General features: G+C 47.1%; 1 protein-coding gene across 2 annotated transcripts in view; it reads left to right on the top strand.

Annotated features, from left to right (window-relative positions):
• crata (carnitine O-acetyltransferase a) overlaps positions 1-24783 on the top strand; it is a 44945-nt gene that overhangs the window by 2725 nt on the left and 17437 nt on the right. Inside the window, exons 2-9 of one of the 2 annotated variants that reach the window (XM_038782073.1) lie at positions 6116-6276; positions 10209-10487; positions 14228-14346; positions 17054-17107; positions 17962-18124; positions 19435-19609; positions 22255-22433; positions 23423-23523. In XM_038782073.1, the coding sequence (XP_038638001.1) occupies positions 6250-6276; positions 10209-10487; positions 14228-14346; positions 17054-17107; positions 17962-18124; positions 19435-19609; positions 22255-22433; positions 23423-23523 (1097 nt within the window). In that variant the 5' untranslated portion in view covers positions 6116-6249. The remainder of the gene's footprint in view (positions 1-6115; positions 6277-10208; positions 10488-14227; positions 14347-17053; positions 17108-17961; positions 18125-19434; positions 19610-22254; positions 22434-23422; positions 23524-24783) is intronic. The other variant, XM_038782074.1, reaches the window with a different exon arrangement.

Below are 24783 nucleotides of genomic sequence, written 5' to 3'. Positions count from 1 at the left end.
ACCCCTTTAATTGCACTCTTCTTTGATGTTTTTTTAAAATATTTTTATTCTCCTTTTTCACAATTTTTCTCCTGAATTTACACCCAACAACAATCAATAACCAACAACAAATATCTCAAACCCCATAACAGTAACAACGATCCCATCCTCCCACCATGCCCAGACATCAGCCCGCATGTTAACATAAACAAATGACAAAAAAAAAGGAATCAGGGATTACCCATAGCCATCTTCAACATACACAGCCCCCCTCCCCCCGCACTCCCCCACCCTCCCCCCCCCCCCCCCCCCTCCCCCCCCCCCCCAACTAATGTTCGATGTTATCCAGTTCTTGAAAGGGCATAATAAATAGTGCCCATGACTTGTAGAACCCCCCCGAGCTTCCCCTCAGTTCGAACTTAGCCTTCTCAAGGGTCAGGTATTCCAACAGGTCCCCCCGCCACGCCAGGGCACAGGGTGGAGAGACCGCTTTCCATCCCAGCAGGATCCGCCTTCGGGCGATCAACGAGGCGAAGGCTATGATATCTGCCTCCACACCCGTTTCCAACCCTGGCTGATCCGACACCCCGAATATGGCCTCCCGGTGATCCGGGTCCAGCTTCACATGCACCACCTTGGAAATTACCCTAAACACCTCCTTCCAGTACACCCCAAGCTTTGGACAGGACCAAAACATATGAACGTGATTAGCGCGCCCCCCCCCCCCCACCCCGCAACATTCGCACACATCTTCTACCCCTTCAAAGAATCGGCTCATCCTTGCCCTCGTGAGGTGTGCCCTGTACACCACCTTCAGCTGTATCAGCCCCGCACACGAGGTGGAGACATTCACTCTCCAGAGCACCTCACACCAGACCCCCCCCCCCCTCCTCTATAACCTCTCCCAATTCTTCCTCCCACTTCGCTTTGATCCCCTCCAGTGGTGCCTTATCCTTTTCCAACATAGCTCCGTATACCGCTGACACTGTCCCCTTCTCCAGTCCACTTGCTGCCAGCACCTCCTCCAACAACGTGCAGGCCGGGTCCTCCGAGAAGCTCTGTATCTCCTTCCTGGCAAAGTTCCGAACCTGCATATACCTAAACACTTCTCCCTGCTCCAGCCCATACTTCGCTTCTAGCTCCCTCAATCCTGCAAATCGTCCCTGAAGAAACAAATCTTTTAGAGTCCTAATCCCCTTTTCTTCCCATTTCTGAAAGCTTCCGTTCCACCTCCCTGGCTCAAATCTGTGGTTCTTCCGAATCGGCATTTCCCTCGACCCTGCCCCCAACCTGAAGTGTTGGCGAAACTGCCTCTAGATTTTCAATGGAGCTATTACTACCGGACTCCCCGAGTATTTCCCGGGAGCTATCGGGAGCAGGGCCATTGCTAGTGACTTCAGCCCCGACCCCCTGCACGAACTCCCCTCCATTCTGACTTATTTGATGTTTTTAAGTTTCTGTTGACCTTTGTTATGTTTGGGCAGTGCCCCTAACAGGAGTGGCCCTTTTTTACTTTGTCCCTAAATTTGTTTCCTTTCTTCTATTTTGTTGGTGGACCTCAAAAGAGTGGCCAATTCACCTACCGGGCACGTCTTTTAGGTTGGGTTGGGGGGTGGGGGGGGGGGGGGGGGAGGGCGAAGAGAGAGACCCATGCAAACATGGGGAGAATGTGCAAACTCCACACGGACAACCTTTTAAAGAAAATCTTTCATGGCATGTGGCATCACTGACAAAGCCAGCATTTGTTAACAATCCCGAATTGCCCTTGAATTGAGTGGTTTGCTAGGTCGGTTAAGAGTCAAGCACATTGCTTTGGACCTTGTGATGAATGTTGGAATTTCAGATGTATTGTATTATAGGTATTTAGTGCAGTAAGGGTTAACATCCTGGGTTAGTGTGTGTGTGACTGCTGCAGTCATGTTTTAAAAGAATCCTAGTTTGAAAGGCAAATGTATTTTGGGAGCCAGGAGTTCAATCAAACCATTATTTTTTTTTAAACTTGGGCTAACGGAATTTTGTTTTGATTCAGGGGATTCCCTGTGGAGTTAATTAGATTTCAGCTTGGTACGGTGATGTTGTTGCTGGCTGGAGCTAAGGCATCAGGCCATTTGAGAACGCAATTCAGTTCCGAGCTGAATGAAGCTGTGTCCAGAAGTGAAGCAGTTGCGCTCTCACTGCAGTTCAGTTAAAAGAGATTAACAGTCTTTAAAGCAGTGCCGACTTGTCTGAGAACAAGGTGGAGCTTAAACAAGCTGAGAAACATCTTCTGAAGCCATGCAGCCAGAGTTTATGCATGGGTCTGACAGGATTCAGACCTTATCTGTAAAGCTGTATCAAGAGATCTCTCTTTCTCAAACAAACATCTCTGTAAAGCATTCCTCGGAGCCATTGATAGTTAGTAGATTGAGAGGCGAGATGGTTTTTTTTCATGTTGTTATAGTGAGAATAAAGATAGCAATTAAGGGCATTGCATGCACTCAATTGAGTAGTATTGTTTAAGGGGTAATTGTAAGATATTTTCCGGAGTGATGTTAAAGATTTTAATACTGTGTTAGTAATGTTTGTTTTAATATTTCTCTTTCTTTGTGTAATCATTCCTGGAGACTCACAGTCTTACAAATGGTTGTTAAAATATTGGGGGTTCTGTCCAGTATGCTGGCGTCGGTTGGGGTCAGGTCTGGGATCATAATAAGTCACATGGAGTCACATGTAGACCAGAACAGGCCAGGTAAGGATATTTCTGAAAGGACATTAGATGCAGTTATGTGATCGCCATTACTGAGACTAGCTTTCAATTCCAGAATTATTTATTAATTGATTGAATTCAAATTCCACCAGCTTATATGGTAAAATGTGATTTCCATGTCTCCCTGAGCATTAGCCTGAGCCTCCAGATTATGAGTCCAATGACATCAGCACACCATCATGTCTCCCAAAATCTGAGGCGTTTTATTTTCTCCTCTCCTCTCTTGAAGGCACTGTACCACATTGATGCTGATCAATAAATGTCAGAAGAAATGGGAGCAAAACTAGCAATTGTGCACTTCGAGCCAGCCCGATTATTCAATAAAATCATGCCTGGTTGACCTCAACCCCTGTCCCTGGGTGGCACGGTGGTGCAGTGGTTAGCACTGCTGCCTCAGGCGCTGAGGACCCGGATTTCATCCCGGCCCCAGGTAATAATAATAATAATCGCTTATTGTCACAAATAGGTTTCAATGAAGTTACTGTGGAAAGCCCCTAGTCGCCACATTCCGGTGCCTGTTCGGGGAGGCTGGTAGGGGAATTGAACCCGTGCTGCTGCCTTGTTCTGCATTACAAGCCAGCTATTTAGCCCACTGTGCTAAACCAGCCCAGGTCACACTCGTGTGGAGTTTGCACATTCTCCTGTGTCTGTCTGGGTCTTAGCCCCACAACCCAAAGATGTGCAAAGTAGGTGGATTGGCCACGCCAAATTGCCCCTTAATTGGAAAAGAAAATTGGGTATTCAAAAAAAAATTTAAACTCCATGTTCCCACCCTATCCACATATCTGTTGATTCTCTGAATATCTTAAAATCTATTCACCTTTGTATTGAATATGTTGAACATCTAGAGCTCTCTGGGTTGAGAATTCAAAGACATTTTACAAACTTTTTGAAGAATAAAGGAATAAAGGGTTATGGTTTTCGGGCGCGAAAGTGGAGCTGAGTCCACAAAAGATCAGCCGTGATCTCATTGAATGACGGAGCAGGCTCGATGGGCCCGATGGCCTACTCCTGCTCCGAGTTCTTATGTTCTTATCAATCAACTTTTCTGGTGACAACCATGTGCTAAAACTGACTAACAGAATATTGTTAAATATGGAGTCAGGCAGCTAGTAGTTGATGGAAGAACATTTACATTTCTGTAGCAGCTATGATTTACTTCAACTGTACAAAAGTGACTTGTGGCTAAACACAGCAACCAATTTCTAAACAGCAAGACCCAGTTCATCTGTGTTTGATTTTGTTTGAGGCATAAATATTGATCCAGAACATCACACTAGAGAACTCTAGAACTGGAACTCCCCTGATGTCCTCTGCGTCGTAGGTCGTCAACAATTACCTGAGGGTAGACTTGGTTAGTGTCTCTTCAGAAGACAGCATTGCGGACACTGCAGCACACCTTCAGGACTGCACCAAAGTTTCAGTCCAGGCGATGAATTCAAAATCCTCCCAATATGGCTTGATTCAGAAAAGAGACTGCTACCTATTGAAGCAAGCTAACACTTCATTAAGGATTGAAACATCCTCAATTTGGATTGACGAGCATATTATTTAGGAGCAGGGGTCGGTGACTGAGCACCTCAACTGCTCCATTTCTGTCAACTATAACATTTGTAGGTGGCACAGAACTATTAGTACAACATTCCAATTTAACTTTACCGAATATTCATGCCAGTGTGCATGACAAAATTAAATGTCAGCTAATTTTGTCCATTTGCCCTTTCACGTTCAGGACTAGTATCCCTGATCTTCAGTTTTTGGGTTTACTGTGCATGGCATTTACTCCCAGCCACAAACAGGAGCTGCCCTGCCACTTTGAGTAAAATAATGACTGAACAATTCTGCCCAGCATATCATCCTGCTGACTTAGTTATAAAGGGCAGAGTGTTGTATTAATAGTGGTTTCAAACCCGATATAGCTCTCTGCATAATTGAGGATTGTAGAGAGTGATCTGACATTTTTCTCCAGGTCTCCTTATTTCCCCAGTGACAGCTGCATCTTAGCAAGATGTCTGCCATTGCTGCCTGTTTGATTCCCTGCCTCTGTCGGCTGAAATTGATGTTGAATATAAAAATCTCATTGTCTTCCAGGTTTGACTTCCCCAGTCCCTACCAAGTTCTTGTGGTAATCTTGACTCTCCCAACAGCTTCATTGCCTCTGGACTCAGGGAAGGAAAATGCAGCTATGATTGCTACCCTGCACGTCAGTCCTAGAAACTAACTTTGAGATAGATCAGGATTATGGAAAAATAACTCTTCAACATCCACCATCTAGGCTCCCACTTGAAGAATGGACACAGAATTGTTGCAGTGCAGAAGGAGGCCATTCGGCCCATCGTGTCCGCACCAGCTCTCCATCTGAACATTAAGATTTCTGTGCCACTCTCCTGCCTTTTCCCTGTAGCCTTGCACATTATTTCTATTCAAAGAATAATCTAACAGCGCAGCACAGTGGTTAGCATTGCTCCCTCACCGCCGGAGACCCGTGTTCGATTCAGACCTCGGGTGACTGTGGAGTTTGCACATTTTCCCCTTGCCTGCGTGGGTTTCCACCAGGTGCTCCAGTTTCCTTCCACTGTCCAAATATGTGTAGGTTAGGTTGCGGGGGTCAGGCTGGAGAGTGGGCCTGGATAGGGTGCTCTTTCCGAGGTTGGTGCAGACTCCATGGGCCGAATAGCCTCCTTCTGCGCTGTAGGGATTCTATGAACTGTTTCCTAGGGTAACTTGCGGCAGCTACCACAACGGCTTAAAAGAGAAAGACCACAGTCAACGGCCCTCCTGCCATAGTGCACGTAAAACTCTCCTGTCTGTATCTTTGATGTGAAATGTAATAAATAAAACCTATAATTATAAGCATAGTGAGGCTCCTACGAGTATTGAAAGGAATTGAACTGTATTGTACTTTATGCAATGTTAACCTAAAATTTTATATAATGCACTTTAACAATGTATTTTTCAAGAAAAACAAAACATTTTCTTTGCATCCCCCTCTGACAGAGTTGATGTAGAGCTGGGCATGGTTCCACCGGCATTAGTCGGGGCTTCGCCTCGTGTTGGGGGGGTGGGTTCCCCACATCTCGGACGCTGACTCAGTGGCAGCAATCCTGCCATCGGCCTGGCTCAGGGTTTAAGGTCTTTCTCTTCCGATCAGCATTCTTAGTCCATGCTTCCAGTTCACAGTGAGCCAGCATAGGCACGGTGGCCAGAGTGGCCTCCTCTGTGCTGTGAAATGCAATGATTTCTCCAGACCCCCTGACCTTTTAAAGTCTACAATGACTCCTTTTGAAGAGATGGTCAGGGAAATTTCAGCTGCTTCGAGTCCGGCCTGTGTTGATATCGGCAGTAAAATATCTGGTCTTTTTCTTTTTCTTTTATTTTTGTTTTTGACAGATTTAGAACGCGGGAGGAGAAGGCTGTTAAACACAGCTCTCATTACATATGTTTGTCATTTCAATGCCAGATTAACTCCTCTGGAGTGGAATTTGAGGGTCTGTGCTTTTGGCTTTTATGTTTATGTTTCCACGATGGATAGAAAGAAGGATTTCCTGAAGGTACAGTTTGAATTATTACAAATCAAAATCTGTCGAGTACAAAGCAGCAGCCAGCTCCTTCGACTAACACAAAACTAACGTTCCATTTCCTTTAATATCCTGTCTGCTTTAACCACTCTGACTAGTTGTCCAGCAGGGCAGGATTAGAAAACTCAAGTTCTATATTCAGATAGTATTGTAGTCTTGAGGGAACAAAGAACAGCTGAATTAAAGAAGTACTCTGCCCATGTTGGAACTGAGGTGTAGACACCAAGAAGAACCCCCCCCAGACTGGGACACAGTTCCATGCTGAGTCTGGGGATTTGGAGGAAGGGTGGGCATTCCAATTGGTTTCAATGTCGTCAGCCTAGTAAGTCGGTACAAACCCGATGGGCCGAATGGCCCCCTTTTGTGCTGTAGGAACTCAAAATTCTATTGCAAGCTCATTGAGGCCCTGCTCCCAATCACTGAGCAGCGGCCTCTTGGAAAATGATTGTATGGATTCAGGCTGGGGGGACAATTAGATTGTTATATTTGTTCATTCTTGGCATGTTGGCCAGGCTGGCATCGTCCATTCCTAATTGCCCTTAAGAAGAAGGTGGTGAACCCCTCGACCAGTGCAGTCCATGTGTTGTAGGTACACCCACAATGTTGTTAGGGAGGGAGTTCCAGTATTTTGACCCAGCGACAGTGAAAGAACAGCGATACATTTCCAAGTCGGAATGGTGTGGGTTGGAGGGCAAATTGCAAGTGATGATGTCCCCACGTATCCATTACCCTTGTCCTCCTGGGTGTTAAAGGTGGCGGGTTTGGAAGGTACTTTTTAAGGAGACTTTACGATGCCACGACTACTGAATAACTCGACAACAGTCACCGTCTCAGCTCAAGTGAAGAAAGGCTACATGTTTGGGCACTGAGGGAAGAAATATGAGGCAATTTGGTTTGTTTTTTTAATTGCTGACTCAGGCAATTGCCTGCCCTCCTGGTGATGGTGTATGTCAGAGTTTCCCAAAGTTTTCCAGCCACAAAACCCTTTTGACCTCTCGAGTGCTGACAGAATCCCAATGAAACATTCTTGTTTCCAAAAGTTAAATCACAAAAAGTTGATTGTTTTTGTTCGAAAGGTACAAACATACACAGCCTAATTTATAGAAGTATTTTCTGTTTCTTTTATGTGTACGTTTACTATAATTAAAAATTCTCTTATTAACAAAAAGGTATGCAGGTTTTACCTGTTGGTCATTTTTAATGTGAGGTTTGATACTACTGCTTTAATGAGAGTAGTTCTGCTGGAAAACTAGATTCCCAAACAGGTCACACACACTCTCACCTCTCTATCCCTCTCTCGCACACTCCCTTCTCGATCCCTCTCTCACACACTCATCCCTCTATCCCTCTCACCTCTCTCACACACTCCCCTCTCTATCCCCCTCGCAAACACTCACCTCTCTCTCCCTCTCTCACACACTCATCCCTCTCCCTCTCTCACACACTCACCTCTCTAACACACTCCCCTCACACACTCCTCTCTCTCCCTCTCTCACACACTCAACATACTCACCTCTCTCACACACTCACCTCTCCCTCCCTCTCTCACCTCTCTCTCCCTCTCTCACCTCTCTCTCTCTCTCCCTCTTTCACCTCTATCCCTCTCTCACACACTCCTCTCTCCCTCTCTCGCACACTCACCTCTCTCGCACACTCACCTCTCTCGCACACTCACCTCTCTCGCACACTCACCTCTCTCGCACACTCACCTCTCTCGCACACTCACCTCTCTCGCACACTCACCTCTCTCGCACACTCACCTCTCTCGCACACTCACCTCTCTCGCACACTCACCTCTCTCGCACACTCACCTCTCTCGCACACTCACCTCTCTCGCACACTCACCTCTCTACTCACCTCTCTACTCACCTCTCTACTCACCTCTCTACTCACCTCTCTCGCACACTCACCTCTCTCGCACACTCACCTCTCTCGTACACTCACCTCTCTCGCACACTCACCTCTCTCGCACACTCACCTCTCTCGCACACTCACCTCTCGCACACTCACCTCTCGCACACTCACCTCTCTCGCACACTCATCTCTCTCGCACACTCATCTCTCTCGCACACTCACCTCTCTCGCACACTCACCTCTCTCGCACACTCACCTCTCGCACACTCACCTCTCTCCCTGTCGCACCTCCCTCTCGCACTCTCACCTCTCTCTCCCTCTCACACACTCACCTCTATCGCCATCTCGCACACTCTCCCCTCCCTCTCCCTCTCGCACGCTCTCCCCTCTCTCTCTCTCCCTCTCGCACTCTCACCTCTCTCTCCCTCTCTCGCACGCTCTCACCCCTCTCTCTCTCCCTCTCGCACGCTCTCACCCCTTGCTCTCCGTCTCGCACGCTCTCCCCTCTCTCCGTCTCGCACGCTCTCCCCTCTCGCTCTCCGTCTCGCACGCTCTCCCCTCTCTCTCTCCCTCTCGCATGCTCCCTCCTCTCTCTCTCCCTCTCGCACGCTCTCCCCTCTCTCTCGCTCACACCTCTCTCTCTTATACACACACAACATACAAACCCTCAGCCTCCTCTTTCACATGCAGGTAAGCTCTGTTCGCCCTGCACCCCAACCTGAGCCCCATTTATCCCCCTTGCCATGCTCTCACTCCCACCCGTATGATCGATTTCTTCCCCCCCCCACTCTCCCCGTCGCCCCCCGACTTGCCCTGTCGCGACCCCCCACTCTCCCCATCACGCCCCGTCCACTCTCCCTGTCGCGTGCCGCCCCTCTCTCCCCCCCACTATTGAAATAGTATTGCGATCTGTGTACTTTTTTTGTTTGTAACTCAGAGCTCGAACTCCTGAAAACAAACTGCACCCCTCCAGCACATCAGAGCCTCGCTGAAGGAAGCATTAAGCCGTATGCCCTCTTGTTTATCTGGGAGATGTCTGTATGTTCAAAGCAGAGGTCGGTAGATTTCTAGATATCAGTGATATTAAGGGATACAAGGATTGTGTGGGAATATGAGGTAGTGGTCAACCATGATCTAGTTAAATGGCAGGACAGGCTTGAAGGGCCAAATGGCGTATTCCTGCTCCCGAGTTATACTCCAGTGAGGTACATTCCTGTCATGGAATATCCTTGACAGAAGCTTTTTATTGACTGGAGGTTTACAGTGAAAGATGGGAACATAAACACAGCCCTTGTGTTGCTGCAGAAGTTTCATTGTGTGAACTGTCTGCCTCATATTGTATTGAACTTTACAGATAGGACAAGTGATGCCATCAGCAAACAGGAAAGGTTTTAGAATGTCAACAATCTTGAAGTCTTTATTTCATCTTTCCTGTTTTTGGCTCTTCTCAAGGTGTGTTTTATGTTATGATGTACGGGGTGTGATATTTACTGTCATTTGTAATGAGATGAAACCCAAGGTTACATCGATTTGACTTGTGCGGTTCATTGGCAGGAGCCAGTCGCTGCCCAGCACAATCACGCTGCCAACAATAAAATATCAAATCGATGCAGTGCAAATCCTGGCAAGTGTATATTCTAAAGGGGTCCACCGGCTGGAAAGGTGGTTCAAGATCTAACACTGGAGCCAAGGCATGAACTCGATGGGCTCAATGTGCCACAATCTTTTGGGATCTCAATAATTCTCCAGTTCTAGCCACTCGCACTGATTCTAATTACTATGCCATCAGCAGATATGACTTCAGCTGCAGAGGCCTGAAGTTTCGGAATTCCATCCCTATACTCTCCATCTCGTTCTCCCCCTTTAAGACACTCCTTAAAATCTATCTCTGACAAAGCTTTTGATCACCTGTCTTAATATCTTCTTGCACAGCTCAGTGTCAAATTTTGTTGTTAACTCTCTTGTGCCGCATTGAAACGTTTGACTATGTTTAAGGAACTGTTGTTCGTTGGCTACCTGTTCATAAACTTTTCTGTTTTTGTTATGTTTAGCTGCGGGCCACTTCTTTGAAAGCGAGCTGCTTGGTGAGGCCCATAGCTCCCACAAAGCTACCTGGACGGTATCTTGCCCATCAAAAATCCTTGCCTCGACTGCCAGTTCCTCCTCTCCAACGGACACTCGAGCGCTACCTGCTGGCCTTGGAGCCCATTGTCAGCCAAGAGGAGTTAGAAAGTACCAAACAGATAGTGAAGGAATTTGGCGAAAGGGGTGGCGTAGGAGATAGGCTTCAAGCGAGCTTGGAAAGAAGAGCAAAGAAGACTGAGAACTGGGTATGATTCAAGTTTACTCGGCTGTCGTACATCTTATTCTGTCTGACTGTTCCCAAATGAAGGGGTAAAAAAAGTGAGCTGTTGCGCGAAAGGTTGAGACGGCCATCTCACCAATGTGTGTTGAGCATTCAAAGGGCAGCCAAACATTTGAAAAAAATCTGTTCGTGTTAAACTTAGTCACACAATTGTCTCCAAATCATAGAAGGACACCGCTCAACCCACTGTGCCTGTGCTATCCAATTAGCCCCAATAGCCCATCTCTTTTCCCATAGCACTGCAAATTTCTACTTCTTAACTATCTGCTTTCATAGTCTTGTTGGCTGTAGCCATGGTTCATGGCGGCATGATAGCACAGTGTTAGCACTGTTGCTTCACAGCGCCAGGGTCCCAGGTTCGATTCCCGGTTTGGGTCACTGTCTGTGCGGAGTCTACACGTTCTCCCCGTGCCTGCGTGTGTTTCCTCCGGGTGCTCCAGTTTCCTCCCACAGTCCAAAGACGTGCAGGTTAGGTGGATTGACCATAATTAATTACCCTAAAGTGTCCAAAAAAGGTTAGGTTGAGTTACGGGGTTAGGGTGGAGGTGTGGGCTTAGGTAGGGTGTCCTTTCCAAGGGCCGGTGCAGACTCGATGGGCTGAATGGCATCCTTCTGCATTGTAGATTCTATGATTCAGTTCAAGTATCACCATGTCCCTTGTGTTCTGATATCAGTGCTTGCCTCGACTGGGATAAAACATTCTGAATGGTTTCAGGTGGGGGAGGGATGCACTGCACCAAGCTGTGGTGGAGGTGGCGATGTGTTGGGAAGACCGTAAAGACCACTAAAGATGCTCCATTGAAGAGGCCTGCTTATGGTGGGATAGTACATAGAACAGTACAGCACAGAACAGGCCCTTCGGCCCTCGATGTTGTGCCGAGCAATGATCACCCTACTGAAACCCACGTATCCACCCTATACCCGTAACCCAACAACCCCCCCCCCCCCCCCCCCCCCCCCTTAACCTTACTTTTAGGACACTACGGGCAATTTAGCATGGCCAATCCACCTAACCCGCACATCTTTGGACTGTGGGAGGAAACCAGAGCACCCGGAGGAAACCCACGCACACACGGGGAGGACGTGCAGACTCCGCACAGACAGTGACCCAGCCGGGAACCGAACCTGGGACCCTGGAGCTGTGAAGCATTTATGCTAACCACAATGCTACCGTGCTGCCCATGTGAGGGTTAGGGAAGATGAGCTCTCGGGTGGAGTGTCAGGCACTAGTGTTTGTCCCACCAGCCTGAGGACTGTAACAGGGAATCGACAGACACTGCTTTTGCAACGTCTGATGGTCCCGATTGCCAAATACCAGAGTGTGTGGTGCTGGTCTGCCAGCCACCGAGTCTCCGCTCCCATCACAAGGTTTCAGCAGTGCTGGAATATGACAGCCATGAACCAAAGTCCTTCTGTTCTCTGACACACAACATTTCAGGATGGGTGACCTTTCTACATTATCCATTAAACGTTTCGGGAATAGTTCCATGGATGGAACTCCACATCCTGCTCCCTCTCACAGTAGATTAGGCATTCCCAGTGGATCAATCCACTCCCCAATGTGGGATTGAGTCGTTTGTTTTTCCAGAGAGCCAGGCAGTGAAGACTGAAACTGGAGCCAACCTTTACACACTCTTAGGCTTTTAGGTAGTCAAGAAGGCATACGGCATGCTTGCCTCCATTGGCCGGGGCATTGAGTATAAAAATTGGCAAGTCATGTTGCAGCTGTATAGAACCTTAGTTAGGGCACACTTGGAGTATAGTGTTCAATTCTGGTTGCCACACTACCAGAAGGATATGGAGGCTTTAGAGAGGGTGCAGAAGAGATTTATCAGGATGTTGCCTGGTATGGAGGGCATTAGCTATGAGGAGAGGTTGACTAAACTTGGTTTGTTCTCACTGGAACAACGGAGGTTGAGGGGTGACCTGATAGAGGTCTACAAAATTATGAGGGGCATAGACCGAGTGGATAGTCAGAGGCTTTTCCCCAGGGTAGAGGGGTTATCACTAGGGGGCATAGGTTTAAGGTGTGAGGGGCGAGGTTTAGAGGAGATGTAGGAGGCAAGTTTTTTTACAGAGGGTAGTGGGTGCCTGGAACTCGCTGCCGGAGGAGGTGGTGGAAGCAGGGATGATAGTGACATTTAAGGGACATCTTGACAAATACATGAATAGGATGGGAATAGAGGGATTCGGACCCAGGAAGTATAGAATATTTTAGTTTAATCGGGCAGCATGGTCAGCACAGACGTGGAGGGCTGAAAGGCCTGTTCCTGTGCTGTACTTTTCTTTGTTCTTTGCTCTATTAACAGTGGTATACTTACAAACACCTCCTAACCCAGCCCCACAGCTTCAGTATTTCTAGGAGCACAAGTGGCTCCCCAGTTAATGATCACCACCTGCATTCAATTAACAAGCCACAGAGGAAGACCCCAGTTTCTGTCCCTAACTGTAGACTGTGTCAGTCAGAGGAAGCACCAGAGGCGCTACAATTGATCTTGTCAAATCTGGGCTGGGGTTAGGTGGCCATACTTGCTCATTTTCTGAGGGCACTCCCCAGGTGAGGTACTGCGTCCTTGGCAGAGACCCCAGTTCATGAAGCTCATCCCCAAATTCAACTCCTGACCATTAAACGGGAGCCATGATGTGGAGATGCCAGCGTTGGACTGGGGGTAGCACAGTAAGACGTCTCACAACACCAGGTTAAAGTCCAACAAGTTTGTTTCAAATCACTAGCTTTCGGAGCACTGCTCCTTCCTCGGGTGAATCCTCACCTGAGGAAGGAGCTGCGCTCCGAAAGCTAGTGATTTGAAACAAACCTGTTGGATTTTAACCTGGTGTTGTGAGATTAAACGGGAGCCACAGGGTCCTAAGCTGCCTTGTGATTAGTCAGTTAAGTTGGCAGGGCAAAGGGCAGCACGGTGGCCTAGTGGTTAGCACAACCGCCTCACGGCGCTGAGGTCCCAGGTTCGATCCCGGCTCTGGGTCACTGTCCGTGTGGAGTTTGCACATTCTCCCCATGTCTGCGTGGGTTTCACCCTCACAACCCAAAAATGTGCAGGGTAGGTGGATTGGCCACGCTTAATTGCCCCTTAATTGGAAAAAATAATTGGGTAATCTAAATTTATAAAAATAAAAATTAAAAAATTTTTTAAAAAAAGTTGGTAGGCCAAGGCTGGTTCAGATTTGGAGGGAGGGATCTCAACCAGTCAAATACTTTAGTTATAGAGTGAAGGCACTGAGTAGAGTCCGTGTGTTTGCTGCTCACATCTTCATCTCCCTCCCCACCCCCTCATCCAAATTTCCAGATAGTCACCAAATCTCTCAGATTTCCTGTGAGATAGAATTCAGGAGAAAATAGGACCCATAGACAAAATGTCTGAGTAACCAGGGTTACTGGAAAATGGGTTAACAAGCGACGGCTGGAGCAGGGACAGTGCAGAGTCCGGTAGCTACATCAGAATGAGACGGAGAAGTCCGTGGCTTCTGATAGTGTAGGTGAGTACCAGGGTGCAAGTCCCCGGACCCCGAGTCTAGAGAGAGAACAGAAAATCGGTCTGGACTTCGCTTGACCACCATCCGCTGTCTCCTGCTGGAAGGAAATGCTTGTGTTGTGCGTGGGCATCGGACAAAGCTCGGCAGTGAATCTCTCCACGTGTGATGACCGTTTCTCAATAGCTCACCTTCTCTCTTGTTTTTCCTGCCCAGCTCTGTGACTGGTGGTTGAGGACAGCCTACCTGGAACACAGGCTTCCCGTGGTCATTCATTCCAGTCCCGCTGTGCTGTTGCCCAAGCAGCATTACTATGACCGTCAAGGGCAGCTCAGGTAATAGCTCAGCAGCACAACGATTCATTGTAAAATTAGCCTGAGGTTGGCATGAAGAGAAATAGGCCATTCTGCAGGTTTTGGCTCCTTAAATTAATCCTACACCCCGCTGTTCTTTTCCCATAGCCCTGTGTAACTCTCCTTTTCAGTATTTATCCAATTCCCTTTGTGAAAGTTCTTATTGAACCTGCTCCCTTTCAGACGGCACCTTCACAACAACTCACTTTGTAAACAGTTATTCTGATGCTGCCTCTGGTTCTTTTACCAGTATCTTAATTCTGCGTCCTCTGGTTTACCGACCCTCCTGCCGCTGGAAAGAGTTGGGAGCAGCATCAGATCTGACTCTGATGCTTTCTCTCCTCTCTTCAGCCCCTACTTGCTTTACGGACCTGGTTTTTCAATGCCTGAATTCTAAAATCTCTCTTGCTCCTTGTGTTTTGTGTTATATGTTTACTGGAGCCCATAATAACTCAAGTGGATTTATCTAAATTCACTTAAACAGATGAGAACAGTGCTCAATTCAATCCCCGGGCCGCCTCGAAGTCGCTGATCTCACCCAGAATGCCGTGAGGAACTCTGTCATTGCGCTCTGCTCTCGACATGCGACTAGAAGGAATAATCAGCCAGGGCTTTCTAATTTTGATTCAGGGATTCCCCGACCCTCAGCCATTGAACAACAATAATAACTTACAGTTTGATAGCAGTTTAACGTGGAGTCACAGAATTGTTACAGCACTGAAGGAGGCCATTCAGCCCCTTGTATCTATGCTGGCCTTCTGAACGAGCAATTTACCTAATGCCCTCTCACCGTAACCCGGCACATTCTTCCTTTTAGGTTATTTTGTTTTAAACTTAAACAACCCAATTATTTTATTCCCAATTAAGGGGTTACCGAGCGTGGTCAATACACCTGCCCTCCACACAGACAGTGACCCGGGGCCAGGATCGAACCCGGGTCTGCAGTGCTGTGAGGCAGCAGTGCTAACCACTGCGCCACCATGCCTCCCTTTTCCTTTTCAGTTAATAGTCCATTTCCCTTTTGAATACCTTGACTGAACCTGCCTCCACTTCATAGTCAAGCAGCTATTTCCACGTAGTAAAACATCACAATCAATCAAAATTTGACACTGAGCCACATAATGAGATGCTAGGGCACACGACTAAAGGTTTTCTCAGAGATAGGTTTTGGGGGGCAGCATATGTTGTGCACTCTCTTCTTCTCTACCTGTCTTTCATCCCATTATTATCTCACTCTTACCCTATCTTCATCTCACACTGTCGCTCTAACTTCCCCTTACTGCCTTTCACCCTCTATCTTGCTCCTTCTCTTTTTAGCTTTTCCTCTCTCTTTCTGTCCTCTTGTACTTCACATTCTCAATTTCCTTATTTCCTTCCCTTGCTATTGCGCAGCACTCTCTTCCCCCTTCTGTAGTTTAGTTTGGGTGACACGGTGGCGCAGTAGTTAGCACTGTTGCCTCACAGTGGCAGGGACCTGGCTTTGTTTCCGGCCTCGGGTGACTGTGTGGAGTTTGCACATTCTCCTCGTGTCTGCATGGGTTTCCTCCGGGTGCTCCGCTTCCTCCCATAGTCCAAAGATGTGCAGGTTAGGTGGATTGGCCATGCTAAATTATTCCTTGGTATCCAATGGATAGGTGAAGTTACAAGGATAGGACGGAGGAGTAGGCCTAGGTAAGGTACTCGTGTAGACGGTTGGTGCAGACTCGATGGGCCAAATGGCCTCCTGCACTGTAGGGATTGAGTTTCCACCCCAACCTTTGTACAGGGTGAACTTTGTTTCAGAAATATTGATGCTGCCAGACAGCTGTTTCAGTATCCATTGGCATTTGACCTTGGATTGTTTGGAGCAAATTCTTTCACTCGTCAAATTACCTGACCTTCACTGTGTCCACAGCTGTGATGAAATTCCAGAATATTCTCGGGTAACGATGATCCCACACTCCTTTTCTTAGGGACAGATTTCCTTCACTCAGCCTCCAACCCATCACCTGCCTCCAACCCACCACCTGCCCCTCCACCCTCCTCTCAGCCACACGAGTTTACAAAGATCACGACAATTCATTTGGGCTGCTGCTCCCTCCCCCTACCTCACCCCAGCATAGATTGCGCTCTCTCTTGGGTAGCGCACTAGCCACTGAGTCAGAAGGTCATGGGTTCATATCCAACTCCGGAGACTTAACAGCCTATATTCCAGGCTGACATTCCCAGTGCCAGTACTGAGGGAGTGCCGTTTTGTCAGAGGTGCCGTCGTTCTGATAAGACGTTAAACCAAACTCTCGCCGGCCTCTCGGGTGGTTATTAAAGATCTCACGGCCACTATTTTGAAGAAGAATAGTGGAATTCTTCCCAGTGTCAATCGTTATCCCTCAACGAACATCCGTAAAACAGCTAATCTAATCGTATATCGCATTCGCTGTGTGTAAATCAGCTGCCGCATAGTCTACATTACAACAGTGACGACACATCGAAAATACATCTTTGGATGTGAGGTACTTTGGAATATCCTGAGGTGGTGAAAGGTGCTCACAAGTCCTTCCTTTTCTTACTTTTGATTGGAAATGTGGCCTTTACTAAACATTAATGAATAATACAGATATAGACAGTGAAAAGCAGCGATCGCTCCTGGTCTAGAATGGCCTGTTGTAGTTAGTTGTGTTTATTACAGATGTCTGTCTCTGCTCTCTTCTAGGTTTGCTGCTAAATTGATCTCTGGTGTTCTGGATTTTAAAGCTATGATTGACAAGTAAGTGACGAATCAAAATGTATCACTCAGCTGTGATGAAGGATAATCAGTGTATGATTTGCCCAGGGAGCGAATACAAACAGAAGGTGCCAACTAAACTCAGCCAGTCAGGCAGCATCTGTGGAGAGAGATACAGAGTTAACATTTCAAGTCGAACGCGACTTCTTCAGAAGTGAAGGAGTCCTACTCCATCTGAAACATTCTCACTCCACAGACACTGCAGGCCTGCTGAGCTTTTCCAGCACTTTCCGCTTTTATCTCAGATTTCCAGCTTCTGCAGCATTTTGCTGTTATGTCAGCTGGTGAATGATGCACGTTTGACAATTTATGGGAATGTTAACTTAGCAGCAGAGGGCTGCATGTGACACAGCGGATAGCACTGGGACTGCGGCGCTGAAGACCCAGGTTCGAACCCTGGTCCTGCGTCACCGTCCGTGTGGAGTTTGCACATTCTCCCCATGTCTGCGTGGGTTTCACCCCCACAACCCAAAGATGTGCAGGCTAGGTGGATTGGCCGCGCTAAATTGCCCTTTAATTGGAAAAGTAAAATAATTAGGTACTCTAAATTTAAAAAAAAAAACTTAGCAGCAGAAGAGAAAGGTCCAATGATGCATTGTAGATGAGGCGATTGCACATGCAGGAAAATGTCTGTTTGCCACAGATCACCGTTGCTATCAGTATGAAATGTTTCTCCCAGATTCCCTTAAAGCAATAACAACTTGCATTTATTTAGCACATTTATGGAGTAAACTGTTCCACGGAACATTATCAAACAAAACTTGACATCAATTGTTACCCCTCTGTGTTGTGCATAAGACTGAATAGATGAAAATATCCTCCCCCTGTTATTACAGTGAGACACTACCTGTGGAGACTGTGAGAGGGAACCCGCTGTGCATGCACCAATATTACCAGATCCTCTCATCCTGCCGCATCCCTGGTTCCAAAAGTGATTCTGTCGTCAACTACAGTCAGACTAAAAACCCGACACATATAACAGTCGTGCATAACTTCCAGGTAAGTTTCAACCAAACTCATTGCCCCGCGATTGGTTCTGCTGCAGAGGGGAGGAGTAAAAAGGGTGGAAATGCAATAGTTAGAGGGAGTCAATTCTAAGCGGAATAGATAGCCGTTTCTACGGCCTCCAAACGAGACTCCAGGATGGTGTGTCGCCTCCCTGGTGCGAGGGTCAAGGATGTCTCGGAGTGGGGCAGCACGGTGGCCTAGTGGTTAGCACAGCTGCCTCACGGCGCTGAGGTCCCAGGTTCGATCCCGGCTCTGGGTCACTGCCCGTGTGGAGTTTGCACATTCTCCCCGTGTTTGCGTGGGTTTCGCCCCCACAACCCAAAAATGTGCAGAGTAGGTGGATTGGCCATGCTAAATTGGCCCCTTAATTGGAAAAAATAATTGGGTAATCTAAAAAAATGTTGTTAAAGGATGTCTCTGAGTGGTTACAGGGCATTCTGGAGGTGGGAGGGGGGGGGGACAGTGAACAGCCAGTGGCCGTGGTATACGTCGGTACCAACGGCTTCTGTAAAAAAAAAAGGATGAGGTCCTGAAAGCAGAGAGAATTAGGAAGAAAGTTGAGAAGTTGGACCTCAAAGGTAGTGATCTCAGGATTACTACTAGTGCCACGTGCTAGTCAAAATAGAAATAACAGGATATTTCAGATGAGTACATGGCTGCAGAGATGGTGTGAGGGGAAAGGTTTCAGATTCCTGGGGCATTGGGACCGGTTCTGGACAAGGTGGGACCAGTACATCTGGACGGGTTACATCTGGGCAGGACCGGGACTGGTGCAAGGTGGGGGGGTTCAGAGCAGGGAGAATCAAGAACAAGAGAAAAACACGGCAAGAAGTGACCCAGAGCCGGGATCGAACTTGGAACCTCAGCACAGTGAGACAGCAGTGCTAACCACTGTGCCAACCTGCTGCCCCCGCCACCCTCCAGTCCTAACATTGTACCCTAATATATTATTCCCTATCCCAACATACTAGCAAAGATGTTCCAGGATGGGGTTTGGCAGCTTGATTGAATAGGGATTGCTCTCCAGAACCTTGCACAAGAAACCATTCATCACGTGTGAACTGAAATAGTGAGCAGCATCAAAAAATGGCAGTCTTTTTTATTTGTGGGTGTCCCAATAAAGCCTTCGCCCCATCTCCACGAGTGCAACATTTCTAGCAGGGGTTGTTCCATGGGGATCAGGGGTGAGGTCCCTGATTGACTGTTATCTCCACCCAGTACTAGTGTTTTGCACCTGGATCGTTCAGCTTTGTTCCCTTCAGTACCAAGTTGACATTAATGATCCTGTCTGTATTTTGCAGTTCTTTGAGCTGTTTGTGTATAACAGTGATGGCAGCCCCTTGACTGTGGACCAGATTTACATGCAGTTGGAGAAGATCTGGCACTCGTCACTCCAGACAAACAAGGAGCCAATTGGGATCCTTACAACCGGCCATCGAAACAGCTGGGCCAATGCTTATAACAATCTTATCAAAGGTTGGTCTCCAGAAATCACCCAGCGCACAAGGGAAGGAATCATTAACCAATCAGATACTGTGCGAATACCAGTGAGAGGTAGTCCAATCCTTGGGAGTGAGGGTGAAGAAGACGCAGGAATAAAGTCTAGGATTGAAGGATAGAGTGGATGGAACCTAGGATTAAAATCACAGGATAATGTTACCGAGGGTCTGAGATCACATCCTAAACAGTTTAGCTTGATCATCGATCATCATCCTCTGAATGCTGAGATTACATTGCAGCCCCAGAACCGTGACTCTCTATCTCTTCCTAATTGTGTGATATGAGTTCAGTCTGTTGAGGGGAGGGTTTAAACTAACTTGGCAGGGGGCTGAGAGAAGGTCCAGCAGGGGCGGGGGGGGGGGGGGGGGGGGGGGGGGGGGTGGATATGCACAGCCAAAATGAGCAAAGCCAACAATTGAGTCAGGAAGGCATAGAGGTTATAGTCAATTAAGTTGCAAAGCAGTTTGGCACGATTGGATGGTATTTATTTTAATCCAAGGAGTCTGACAGACAAGGCAGATGATTTGAGGGCACAGTTTAAAACATGGGGGTAAGATGCCATTGCTGTCACTGAGACATGGTTGAGAAAGGGGCAGGATTGGCAGCTCAATATTCCAGGATATAGGATCTTCAGGCGAGACAGGGAAGGAGGTAAAAGAGGAGGGGGTGTCGCAATTTTGATCAGGATATCAATTACAGGATGATATCTTAGAAGGCTCTTCAAATGAACCCATATGGGTAGAACTTAAAAAACCAAAAAGGATCAATCACATTGCTGGGAATGTTCTATAGGCCCCCTAACAGTCCAAGAGAAGTACAAGAGCAGATATGTAGTCAGATTTCAGAAAAGTGTATGAGTAATAGGGTAGTGGGGATTTCAACTTCCCCAACAATAACTGGGGTAGACAGATTGCGAAAGGTTTAGAGGGAGTGGAATTCTTAAAATGCATCCAGGAGAATTTTTTAAGTCGGCACGTAGACAAGGGAGGAGATTTTAGGTAACGAAGCTGGGCAAGTGGTTGAAGTATCAGTGGGGGGGCATTTTACAGACAGCGATCACAACTCAGTTAGGTTCAAGGTTATGATGGAAAAGGATAAGGATGGGCCTGAAATCGAAGTTGTAAACTGGGGGAAGGCTGATTTTAATAAGATCAGATGTAATTTGGCCAGAGTGGACTCGGAGCGGACACTTTTAGGTAAATCTGTGACAGAACAGTGGGACGCATTCCAGAAGGAACTAGGGAGAGTGCAGGGCCAACGTGCTCCAATCAGGAAAAAGGGTGGGACCAACAAATCCAGTGAACCCAGGATATCGAGGGGTATACAGCATTGGATAAGGCGAAAAGGGGAGGCTTACGGCAGATATCGAGAACTCAAACCAACAGAAGCTCCAGAGGCTTACAGAATGTGCAAGAGGGAACTTAAAAGGAAATTCGGAGAGCAAAAAGAGGACATGAAAGGATACTGGCAGGTAAAATAAAGGAAAATCCTAACTTGTTTATAAGTACATTACGGGTAAAAGGATAACTAGGGTAAGATTAGGGACCACAGTGGTAATTTGTGTGTGGAGCCAGAGGATGTAGATAGGGCTCCAAATGAATACTTTGTGTCAGTGTTCACTCATGAGAGGAATCCAGTGTGGGTATAGAAATCAGGGAGAGGGACTGTGATAAAATGAAAGAGATTAACATCGACAGAGAGGAGGTTCCGAGTGGCCTGGCAGGCTTAAAGGTCAACAAATCTCCAGGGCACAATTAAACGTATCCCAGGCTGTTGAGCGAGGCAAGGGAGGAAAATAACAGGGGCACTGGCAAAAATGTTTAATTCCTCTCTGGAGAGGTGCTGGAGGATAGCCAATGTGGTACCATTATTCAAGAAGGGAGGAAGGGATAAACCAGGCAACTACAGGTCAGTCAGTCTAACCTCAATGGTGGGGAAACTATTGGAAGCAATTCTGAGACAGAATTAATCTGTATTTGGAGAGGCAGGGATTAAACCAGATCAGTCAGCATGGTTTTGTTAAGGGGAGGTCGTGTCTGACCAACTTGATTGAATTTTTCGAAGAAGTGACCAGGTGTGCAGAAGAGGGCAATGCATTTGACGTTGTCTACTTGGACTTCAGCAAGGCTTTTGATAAGGTCCCACAAGCCCATGGGATCCAAGGAAATTTGGCAAATTGGATCCAGAATTGGCTGAGTGGCAGGAAGCAGAGGGGGATAGTCATGGGGTGTTTTTCTGATTAGGAGCCTGTGTCCAGTGGGGTGAAATGAAAATCGCTTATTGTCACGAGTAGGCTTCAAATGAAGTTACTGTGAAAAGCCCCTAGTCGCCACATTCCGGCGCCTGTTCGGGGAGGCTGTTACGGGAATCGAACCGTGCTGCTGGCTTGCCTTGGTCTGCTTTCAAAGCCAGCGATTAGCCCTGTGAGCTAAACAGCCCCTACAGGGGTCCCACAGGGGTTCATGTTCACACTGAACTGTTCACATGTATCAAGTGATAATTTACTTGATATTTTAGAGTAATTGAACACAGTATAGATAATTATTTTTAATGGCAGTGTTATTTGCAGTGTTGCGACGTGGCGTTTTGAGACTGTTGTTCCTTTGTCTCCCCTCTAACAGACAAGGTGAACAAGGAGTCCGTTAAATGCATCCAAAGAAGCATCTTCACTGTCTGCCTGGATGCTCCGGTGCCAAAGGTGTCCGATGAACTCTATATGAGTCATGTGATGGCCCAGAATCTGCACGGTGGCGGCAGTCGGTGGAACAGCGGAAACAGGTGGTTCGACAAAACCCTACAGGTGAGTGTGAGGAAGGGGCACGCAGACTCCCAACTGATCAATCGGGTAAAACTCATTCAAACAGAATTGACACACTTGTTTCTTTGGGACAAAGTATATATGTTTTTCTTTTCGGAGGTGGGGGCTGGGGAATACGTGTATCAGACGTCAGTGTGTGAAAGTGTCTGGGAGTCTATATATCTGGAGAGTCTGTTAGGATCGGTCTGTCTCTGGTAGTGGATCGGGGTGTGGGTGAGCTTGCGTCTGGCGAGGAGGAACTTTTAATAACTGCTCAACATGTGAATTACCTTTGAACATTTGGCAGTTTTTAAACGTTGTTTTCCCAGTTTAAAAACCCTTTCACTGTTTTCGCAGCTCTTCCCACTCCTCTTCTGGAAGCACGTCCTCGGGAGGGGTGGGGGAAGTGAGATATGAAACATCCGGTACGCTCATGCCTGCCTGTTAGATATTAGGCAGCAGCCCAAAGAACCTCTTCCACCACCTGCTTCCACACCACCCACTGGTCAGATCCTGCTTCCGCCTGTTGTCCTTCCCCTCACCGTACCCCATTCTGATTATATCTCCACATTAACTCACTGCACCCCAACTCCAGCACACTCTCAGATTTATCATGTGGCTCCTTGTCCTACTGTCTGAATGAACCAAACACCACTTCTTTTAAAAATGCTGAAGGAGTCTGAGCATCTTTTCCTTTGATTGGGCAGAGATCGATAGACACCAGTCACTCTGCGGTGCCTCGTCCATGGGAGGCTGTTCAACCATGTGGGCTGCTCCCCACAAGCTTGACCTTGGCCCTCAGCCGATTGGCAGCTTCCAGTCAGGGTTACTGGACAGCGATCGAGAGAAGGGGAAACGTGGCTAATTCCAAATGCAACCCCCGTCACCACACTAACCAAACCTGTGGTACGGAGACCAGTTGCAGAACCTGCGTCACTGCCCCCACTGAGGACAACTAACAGACTTTATTCCTTTCTGTGGTTTTTCTCCAGTTCGTTATCGGAGAGGATGGATCTTGTGGTTTGGTTTACGAGCATTCTGCAGCAGAAGGACCACCCATTGTGGCCTTGCTGGACCACGTCTTTGAATATTGGTAAGAATCTTGATTTTCCTCTTGTTATTCATTCACAGGGTGGGAATGTCATTGGCTAGGCCAACACGTATTGCCCATCTCTAACTGCCTTGGGACGAGTAAGAAGTCTTACAACCTGTTTATTCGGAATCACGAGCTTTCAGAGCGTCGCTCCTTCATCAGGTGAGTGAAGAGGTAGGTTACACAAACACAGCATATAGACAAAGCCAATCATACAAGACGATACTTTGAATGCGAGTCTTTACAGGTAATTAAGTCTTTGCAGGTCCAGACAGTGCAACTGGAGACTTAATTAGCTGCAAAGACTCGCATTCAACGTATCATCTTGCATGATTGGCTTTGTCTATATATGCTGTGTTTGTGTAACCTACCTCTTCATTCACCTGATGAGAGAGCTACGCTGCGAAAGTTGTGATTCCAAATAAATCTGTTGGACTTTAACCTGGAGTTGTAAAACGTCTTATTATGCCCACCCCAGTCCAACGCCGGCATCTCCACATCACGTCTTGAGAAGGTGTGTTCATTCCAATAATTGTCTGTTGAGGAAAGAGTGAATCTGAAGCCAGCCTGTACCTTAAGGCAGGTTTATTTCCAAGCCTGCAGAATAGAAACACAAACTCCCTCAATTCCGCCTCAACACCCTGTGGGAACACCTTTTTACAATCTTGTGATGAAGCCCCAATACTTCCCCATTTGGGGTTAACTGTTCTTTTTTACCAACTCGACTCGATTGCAGCACAATTCCAACATTGACAAATTCCCTATTTTTTTAAGTGAATTTTCGTTTGGGGCAAAAATAAAACCGAAGACACAGAAATAAGTCTCTCATTTTAAAACTCACACCCTGAGTCGTCCCTCTTCTAATAATCCTTCACCTCAAGCGTTCCTTTCGATGAAACAAGCTGATAACTAATGGACTGTATCAACCCGTTGGAATTTAGAGATTTCCTTTTTCTCCACCATTTGGTTTAGACTCTGAATATCAATTCATCATTTATTTTACTCATTCTGTAGAGTGTCCGCTATCCCAAAGAGATTGATTGCCAATATGGTTTATTGGGGCATCCCCATCGTCATTTCCCCTAACGTTTTGGATAAAAAAGCAATGCCGTGTCAACCGCCTCTACTAATGCGAGAGTCTCTGCAGCCAGGGTGCTCTTACTACTCCCCTTATTTTCTTGGATTCCCAAGCCAAGGGATAGCTTTCTCATTTTCCCCCCACAAGAAATGTTATCAAACCTACCGCACTTGAAAAGCCAT

The sequence above is a fragment of the Scyliorhinus canicula genome, chromosome 21, assembly GCF_902713615.1.
Source record: "Scyliorhinus canicula chromosome 21, sScyCan1.1, whole genome shotgun sequence".
Taxonomy (NCBI): Eukaryota; Metazoa; Chordata; class Chondrichthyes; order Carcharhiniformes; family Scyliorhinidae; genus Scyliorhinus; species Scyliorhinus canicula.
This window is presented reverse-complemented; position numbering and strand designations above follow the sequence as displayed.